General features: G+C 41.7%; 1 protein-coding gene across 4 annotated transcripts in view; it reads right to left on the bottom strand.

Annotated features, from left to right (window-relative positions):
- The window catches only part of Sorcs1 (sortilin related VPS10 domain containing receptor 1), a 540,204-nt gene that overhangs the window by 36,188 nt on the left and 494,431 nt on the right, over positions 1-9,585 (bottom strand). For all 4 annotated transcript variants that reach the window (XM_031390641.1, XM_031390645.1, XM_031390644.1 and 1 more), the window contains exons 20-21: positions 4,565-4,698; positions 2,967-3,090 (exon numbers count right to left, since the gene is read on the bottom strand). In XM_031390641.1, coding sequence (XP_031246501.1) covers positions 2,967-3,090; positions 4,565-4,698 — 258 coding nt within the window. The remainder of the gene's footprint in view (positions 1-2,966; positions 3,091-4,564; positions 4,699-9,585) is intronic.

Below are 9,585 nucleotides of genomic sequence, written 5' to 3' on the forward strand. Positions count from 1 at the left end.
TGGAGGGGAAACTGGGAATGGAGAAATTTGCATGTAAATAAAGAAAATATCTAAAATAAAAAAAAAATAAAAGAATAGAGAAAAAAAATGTGAGCCATAACCAAGTAAAGCAGAGCTGCCCTCTTTCTGCTTCTGTTGGGAGATGGAGACTAACTTCCCTAGGGGACAGTAATTGCTTCAGGTGGCTTAACTATTCTCAGGACCCCCCACATATCAATATGGCTCTCCACTAGTCTTCTGCCAGCTAACTCTAAGACTTAAGAACCAGTCTTCCTTTTTTAACCATTTGAGCTCAAAGCTTCCTATGTAACTCTGGCCAGTGTAATTTTTATTTAAGAAGTCATAATACATTAAAAGTTTCAAATCGCAGGGCAGATGCGATCACTCAGTGATATCACACTTGCCTCCTAGGTCTGACATTGCAGGTTTAGTTCCAGAATTGCCCAAACAAACAAATCAAACATTTCAAACCATGTGTGTGTGACTCTCTAGATAATTCATCTGATTGAAAATGATAGAGAATAGTTACAGCAGACCATCTGTTCCATTAACACTTTTAATGAAGAAAGAGATGATCGCCCACTGTATGGAGGGTGAGCACATTTAGAAGATGCCCTTAAAGAGACTTGAGGGTGAGGGCACCAAGCATAACAAGGAGGACGTTGGTGTGGAAATGACCCTTCTGGACACAGAATTCTTAGGCTCTGCTTGTTCATTATACTTACACCATGTTTTGCCATTTGTAAAGCAGCAATAATTATAGATTCCCCCCCCAACTCTGTTTGCAGGATTTAATAAGGTAGTTCACATATCTCAAGTGCTTGGGACAGCTGCCGGTGATTAAAATGGGCTTCATCAGTGTTAGTCTGTGTCACTGTCACCACTGTTATTAATGGAACTGTCACAAATTAGCAGAATGTTTTTAAAGCCAGTCGTTTCCCACGGCTGTACAATCCCCTTGTAAATGATAGTTTGGATAATAACAACACTGAGACCTTCTAGATCTATGATTCTTTCTGTGACTCATTGAAGAAGGCCATCTACAAACCTGAACAAAGGGACATGGCTCAGTACCCACTACTGTAACTTGTGACATTCATGATGGAGAGAAATCCATCCAGAAGATTTAATCGACAGGCAATTATGTGAGCCTAGTTATATAGGGTGTTGCGGTTTGGGTGTGGAATGTCCGACACATATTCAGGGTTTGGATGTGGAATGTCCGACACATATTCATGGGTTTAAACACTTGGTCTTCAAACTGCTAGCACTAATGGTAGAAGCCAAGAAACATATAGGAGGAAGGAACTTGCTGAAGGAGATATGCTACTGCATGTGGGTTTGGGTGATAAAGACTGGTCTTACTTCCCATGCTCTCTGCTCTGCTTCCTGCATATGGATGTGAGACGACCAGGCAGCTTCCCTGCCTGCTTCTATCCATGTCTTACCTGCCATGGACTCTTATCTCCCTAGACACATGAATCAAAATAAACCTGTCTTTGTCAGAGTATTGGCCACAGAAACAGAAAAGAAAGTAATATGGAGGGCATATCAGACCAGGGGTTCCAGGTTAAGCAGAGCTGGCTTTGAAGCCATTAATTTCTGGGTACAGTGAGAATTTGCACACTCACTTTCCTTCTGCTAGGGTTTTAGTGAAGGTTAAACACAATGCCAGCATGCAGAAATGGGCTAGGTAAAGAATTTGAATCCACAGCCCTTTCTACTACATATGTCATGCTGTAGCCTTCTGGTTGGGGCTCTTTCATATCCAGCTTGACTTCTTGCTGTCTGAGCTGACCAAACCTCTTCAGACTGGAGGGAGAAGCAAAACTAATAGGTGTAACACTGTTTCTAGAACAATAGCCTTAGGCCCTTTTGTCTTCAGACATGTTCAAAGTTGCTCACAAACTGTTCTTTGGTTTTAAAGGTCAAGTTGGCCCAACAAAGAATTGATAAAAAGAGCCTTATGTCCCAAAGGACAATCTAGACCTACATTATATTATTGGAATCAATTGATTCTAGAACTGGGTTCAATTGATATTTTAAAACAAAGAATCCATTTTTTTCTCTCTGTCCCCTTTCTCCCTGGCACCGCGTTCTTTCTTCTTTCATAGCACATATATTCTGTATCTTGTTTTAAAATCTTATTTTTTAAAGTTTAATTTCCCATGACGCATATGTACCACTTCCATATTAATAATAAACATTTCTGTCTTTACCATCTGCTGGTAATACTTAGTTCATATCCAACTGATTAGCTTTTGGTATAGAAAATTTTATTACCAAAGTGGGATCAATCTGTAAAAGCTGTTTTTATATCTCATTTTCAAGCAATAATCCTACCTTTCCATTTCAGTAAATTTCATCTCATCTAATACTTGAAATGTATTCTATTTCCCCAGGCATCACAGAGCTGTGTTGCATGTCTATTTCTGTACCTGACATTGAGTCCACTCCTGACCTCTGGTGACTATGAACTCTCTATTGCTTTTAGTTTACTGGAGGACTTGCCATTGTTGATGGTGTGGCACATTTCCCTTTTGTTGTTTTAAGTACAGATTTGAGAAAGAAGTTTTAAAAGTACTTGGATAATGGGAAGGTTTTCTTAAAAATAGAATTTAAAAGCAAAGTCTCTCTGAATTAGCTATTTTTCTCTAATAAATGCTTTTAACTACTCAAGTACCAAAAAAAAAAAAATTCCTAACTATAATGAGTGATCCTTATTCATGAGGAAGCCTCATCCAGTCTACCCAACGAAACTGAGCTAAGAGTCTCCCCTTAGGCACGAGAAACACCATGACCACTGCTTGGCTAATGAGTAACATTCTCTAAAGGAGAGCCTCAGACCATTCTCGCTCTTTTTCAGATACTCTCATCTTTAATCTTGGAAAGTCATTAGCATCATAGGACCAAGGCCATTATTTGAGAATGAGGCCTGAAGCCCACCAGCAATGATGGACACTCACCGTATACCGCAATGGTCTTTGTGTCTTGCAGTATGGCATTCCCAGCAGAGACCTGTACTGTGATAGTGTTCATTCCTTCAGCAGTAAACTTGAATGATATGCTTCCCTCCAAGGTGATCAGGGGCTAAAGGACATAGAAGGGAAAGTCAGGGTTATTGTCGAAGAACCCCTGTCTCTGAGTATCACCACATTTCCTGTGAGCCGAACGGAGGCAGGCTCATCCTAGTGTTCCACTGTAAAGTGTGTAATACTTCCCCAGCAACAGCAGACCAAGGGAAGGCTACTGCAGACAGAATCTTAAGGAATTCTACATCTTTCCAGGAAATTAATCTCTGTCTTCTGGTATCATCCTGAGTCAGGACTAGGGAAATCAATACGCCTTATAGGCTTTGTCATCATCACAAATATATACAAATATATATATATATATATATATATATATATATATATATATGTATATGTTCATATACATACATATATATATATACATGCAAAAGGGAAAAGATAAACAGGATGAAGTTACTGAGCACATATGGCTTGCTGAGCATTTAGATATAGATTGATATAGACATAGATATAGATATAGACATAAATATAGATATATAGAGATAGATAGACAGATATATAGATATATAGATATATACTTGCATCATCTCCTACCCAGCAGAAGTTTTAATCCAATGAATCACGTGGAAAAATAAGGGAAAGAAGCCTCAGATGTATTAACATACACTGAGAATTTCTAAGCTTTCTGAAATCCATGTCCCAGATAAACTATTTCTAGAGCATTCTGTTGGAATACAGTAGTCCCAGACACAGACCTAGACACTAGTGAGACAAAAGTGACCTGTGTGATGTAGCACTCTTAGTGGCACTATCATCGGTTTCCTGGAAGTTGATGTTATGAAGACAAGCTCTAATGGGATTGTGCTCTGAGGACTCTAAAGAAAGAATTATGTGTTGGAGAAGTGCTGCTTATAATACAACCGGACACTTGTGTCCCAGAAGGAAAAACAGTCGTCTACTGACCTCCCTTGGCTCAGTCCTCTCAAACCCTTCTCTTCTGTCCTCCCTATGCAGTTCTAAAGTTAAGATTCACACCACTTGGTAGAGAAAGCACTAAAACCATGTTCAAGAGGCTACATCAGAAGTCTGTTGAGAAATTGGTCTTACTTTTTGAGGTGGGGCAAACAAGCCAAAGAACTTTAATTCTTGTATTTTCAAGTGATAAAATTCAGGTAAATAATATCCTCCATTCTGACCTCGAGGGAAGAGAGTCAGGGTGGAGAGATCTGGTTGGAGAATTTCCACTGTACCCTTTGAACAACGTCTCCAGTGCCTCAGCTAGGGGCAAGCAGTGAAAGCTTATCTAGAGAACGTAAGTGGAGAAGAGGCTGAGGATGTAGGGGAGGGAGCTAGGAAAGATGGATGGATGGATGCAAGAGAAAACGATGAACTGGATGGGGTTACTGAGTACATAGGCCTGATGTCTTGGTAGCTTGGGCCACACTCTGACTCATAAGCCATCTTGCTTTGTTGGCTCCCTCAAGCGTGACTTGTGCCTCTATCAGCAGCCACCATGGGGACAGCCAGCTCACCTCTGTGTTGTTCCCATACCACCACACGTAAGTGAGAGTGCCCACTTGGCTGGGCCAAAGCACGGCGGTTGCGTTGACCTCTTTGTTCTTTGTTGTGACAAAAGGAAGGGACAGGTGCACATGCTCCAGGGGACCTGAGACAAAAGAGAAAGAGGGTTGCAGCATATTTGATCACACTGTGAACCCCAAGACTGTGAATTGGGAAATCATTGTTATGGTGCAGCTCAGCCCTAGCACATGGCTCTACAGGAGCTTTCTGTGAACAAGAGCTAAATAAAGTCAATTAAAGATTCAGAGGCAGAGCAAGAAACCAGTTGACAGGGAGTAAACATAGGAACTATAAAGGAAAGGAGGGACATTATACTGTAGGGTATTCAAGACATCATGGAGAGGGAAAAGGAAGTGGGTGAGGAAGAGGAGGAGGGAGAGGAGGACAAAGAACTTTTTCCTTCTAGGCTTCAGGAGAGCAGGAAGGTCAACTGGGTGCTCTCTTTCCTCTCTGAGCTATCAGGCTTTCACCACAGCATCTGCCTGAGTCTTCGTTTGGTAAATGCCATGTTTTCGATCTTGTTTTGACAACAACAAACGAGTGGCTGTAGAGAAGGGAAGGGCTTCTGCAGCTGCACCTTGTCCACTCTGGGTGGACACACATTCAGCCTGGAAACCCCCAAACACTGCAGCCACACTCTCCGAGGGAAGTGCTGGCTGCTGTCCCTAGCTCACACCAATACACACACCTGACACATGGTAGAGCTTATAGTTTTGAAGAAAGAAGGCAGTGAATATACAAAGATGAGTTAGGAAAGAGAGAACTGCTGTTGATGGAATGCTCAAGAAGTGCTTCTCAGAAATAGCATCAGACAGTCATGAATAAAGTGAGTGATTCTACCAAGTATCTGTTTGGAGTGTTCCAGGGTGAGAACAGAGGCAGTGAGCATGCCCGGAGGAGGCATGCCCGCCATGCTGACAGGAAAAGAGACGTGTGAAAAGATGGTGGACTGGAATGCTGCCGAGGACATCCAAGATGTGCTGATAATCCAATGCATGCTGTCTGTAGGCTCTGAAGCAGGTGCATATATGCTTTGTAGCTTTACCTTAGCACGTGGGGTGTGTTTGTGTGTGTGTGTGTGTGTGTACCTAGAAACAGATATAAAATTCATAGCACAACTCTCTATGGCCTCTCATATTCATATACTTCCTATTGATGTAAACCACCTGTTTCCTGTTGCCCATAGGCTGATACTTTAAGAATGCGTCATCTCTGAGAATCACCAGCTCTGTGCTGAACAAGCAGGCAGAGTCGGCTCCACCACACGGATACTTGTGATGCATAAAATGGACAGCAGGTGGCGCTGGATCATCTCATATAACTGAAAGAATTTCTTGAGTGACTGAGTTTCTTTTCTTTTTATTAGACTTTCTAGAACACACAAAGCAGCTGGAGTCTGTAGGAATAAACTGTGTGTGTGTGTGTGTTTATTGACTATTGTTGCCTACCTCTTAGGTTTATGTCCTAGAGACATGTAATCTAGTTAAATCATGCAAATATATCATATTGCTATTTGTTTAAAGGCTAACTTTAAAAAAAATCCACTAGAAGTAAATAATATTCAAACTATAAGGAAAAGATCTAAAAGCAGGACTCTCTAGACTTCAGTATGTTTGAAGGATATTACAATGTCATGTTTCCAAATATTATAATTTACTAGGTCTGAGATAGAACCCAGATCACTAATTTTATATCATTCAGCTTTGGGGAAGGTGACGAAGTAAACAGTACTTCATCTGACTCTGATCTGTCGTTTCCATGCCAACACAACCACGATGTCCATAATTGTAAAAACTCCTGTATTTTCTGACACAGGTCAGAGCATGAAGTCATTAAGACAGGAATAGTATTCCTATGTGTTGAGAATAAGAGAGATGGACTCATGGTGAATTAACCTCTTCCCCAGTCCATTTGCTGTCATTTATATTTCAACCTCTAGGTTTGTGGGCACTTCAATGGCTCTCCTCCCTGAAAGATGGCCACGGATGAGATGAGGTAGTTTTCTGAGCTGAAATCCTCTGCCCTCTAAATTTTCTGCCCCATCCAGCTGAAGGCCTGAAAATCTGCACCAAGTGTCTCATTAGTTTGCAAAGTAGCAGAGCAGAGTGAATACTATCCCCAAGGAGTTTCCAACTGTCAGGCTTCAATAAATTACCCCAGCGCCTGCAAGAGATACATGCTCGCTCCTGGCGGGGCTACAGCAGAGCATCAGTTCCATTTGCTTCTGATGACCTTTGCAAACTCACATTGAGAAACCTTTGATTTGGAATCAAATCACCTTTCTTTTCTGGTGAATGCGGGGAATGTGTATTCAAGCAAGCAATGGGATTCCTGGGGGAGCCTTAGGAGAATGGGGAGGCAGGAAAGGCCTGACAGGTAAGAAATGCAGCTAATTCTCAGCTACCTCATAGCTCACCAAGTCCAAATACATCTGCTCTCTGAAGAGGGAAAAGAATCAAATCTGATTAAGTGCCAGAATGTCACATATTTTGCTTGATAGAATTATCATTGGGTACAAAATGTGCATCTCTGGACAGAGGGAAAGAATTTAGGTTTAGAGAGGAGTGACTCATGAAACCAGGCATCTGTAATGGATATGCTGACTGTCAACTTGACCTGATCCCAAATCATCCAAGGGTCAAACCTACCTAAGTTCCACCAAGTACCAGGTGTTCCTAGCAACTTAAATAACGGGTGTGTGTGAGCAGTTCTCAAAAATTATAATTGACGAGGGAGCTTCTTGGTTGAAATAACTGAGGTAGAAAGACCTACCCTGACTGTGGGCAGCACCCTTCCATGGACTCAGGTCCTGGACCACATAAGAAGAGGAAGAAAGGGGCTGGAGACATGGCTCAGAGGTTAAGAGCGCTGCTTGCTCTTCCAGAGGTCCTGAGTTCAATTCCCAGCAACCACATGAGAGCGCATGGCTCACAACCATCTGTAATGGGATCCAATGCCCTCTTCTGGTATTTCTGAAGACAGCTAAAGTGTACTTATATAAATAAAATAAAAAAAAACCTGTTGAGGGGGTTGGGGGAAGAAAGCCAATCACTTTTGTGACAATCTGATTCTGAACTATGGATGTGATGTGACCTGAGTGCTATCCCTCCTGTGAAGTCTCCCTCAGAATGTGGGACTGTACTTTCAGTTGTGAGCTAAAATAAACTTCTCCTTTTTTTGTCACAGAACTGACAGAAAGTAACTAGTATAAGCACAGTGTGATTGTCAGCTCCTTCATGTTCCATTCACAATGCCAACCTATCCTTTGCCTGCATATCTTGGACCTCAGGCACACAAACCAGTCAGTGTTTGAGATGCTTGGGAGTATGACTCTAGTGTAAAGTAAATCAAACTGCAAGTCTTCCAGTCATTGCGTTCTGTATCTGAGAGAAGGGGCTCCTGCCACCTATCTTATCTGTTCTGTTCGTGAACAAAATGAACCGAGTGAGTTTGTGTACATGGAACAGAACATGGTTCCTTTAGGAGAGAAGCTGGAGAACGCCCGCCGAGATGAGATTAATGCAATGGGATTTTACTATGTTCAAGCTAACTATTTAAAACATAGCCTGCTTTGAAACAATCAGCATAAAATAGCTAATTCTCATCCCCCGAGGCCAGGCTTAGAAAGTGATACAGTACCTAAGGAATGCTTACCCAACCATTCAACAAACAGGAGTCTAAAAGATTAAAGTCACAATATAAACATTGCATTGTAAAAAAAAAAAAAAAGGAAGAAACTTGTATATGAATAAAAATATCCTTTCTTTTAAAACTAAAGGCTTTAGCAATCCTAAATTTCTTGAATTGAGGCAAGCTCTACACCCCTCCGTGGGATTTGGAAAACCTAGGGTCCGGAGGCAAGGTGGCGAGTGTGCGTTGGTTGAGAACAAGCCAGTGGACACAGAAGCATTTACACTATATGAAAAGGTTGAGTCCCAAGACTAGATTGGAGATCTTGAGAAATGTGTACAGGAAGCTGTGACTGAATTTTAAACTCATACTGACAACTGACTGGAGTATGGAAGATGTATTTGAAGTTTGTGAGACACGGTAATAAAGTTGTCACTTCCAGGGAGGATAGGCTTGCAGTAGAAACCTCTTCTAACCTGATGATGAGAAGTAGTAAGACTAGATACATAGAGTTACTTCACAGGCAAATGGGTTTTTTACAGATATTGTTTGTGATATTTTTAAAGATTTTATGACTATTCCAAGCCTCTCATCATTTTTATTACTATAAACACAGTAAGAGGAGGGTCCTGTGTCTTAGACCCTATAGGTGGTAGGATGGATGGGAGCTTACTTAATATGTCATGAACCTCAATATTCCCATTGTCCCGGAAACTATGTGAACGAAGGGGATTACTGGTAAGGATTTCCCAAGCCGACCTCATCACAGACACTAACCTTAGGGTTCAGGAGCTGAGTCAGGTACACAACTCTAGAGCCTGGTTGCATGAGGGAGTGAGTCTGATTTTAAATTATTTGCTTTAGATCTACGAACCACAGGAAAGAATGGTTCCTAACCATACCTGCCACAGAGTGGTTTTCAGAACTGAAGCAATACACACAAAGAGCATGGACAGTGCAAAGCCTAGCTGGAATACACAATAAGAGATCAGGAAAATGTAACCAGTGGGAGGAAGATTGGTAAACAGACGTGCCTGACTTTGTTCAGACCCAGAGAAAGGAATGTGTTTCTGTAAAGCACACTCAGACCTGACCTGTGTAAGATACAGAGACGAGTGATTAGTAGTCCCACAACGGGCTGGCCATCCCTCCACAACCATGTCCTACTCACTGGACCACTACAACCCATTTAGGAAAGATGCTTTGTTTGGGGCCTCCTACATTCAATCCATCTCTTGGATTGGGTGAAAGAGAGAGGCAGCAGGAGATGCCCATACTTAATACTCTTGCCCTTGGATGTGGAATTTGAATGAGGCCACTTATACAAAACAGCACATTCCAT

The sequence above is a fragment of the Mastomys coucha genome, unplaced genomic scaffold (genome assembly GCF_008632895.1).
Source record: "Mastomys coucha isolate ucsf_1 unplaced genomic scaffold, UCSF_Mcou_1 pScaffold21, whole genome shotgun sequence".
Lineage (NCBI taxonomy): Eukaryota > Metazoa > Chordata > Mammalia > Rodentia > Muridae > Mastomys > Mastomys coucha.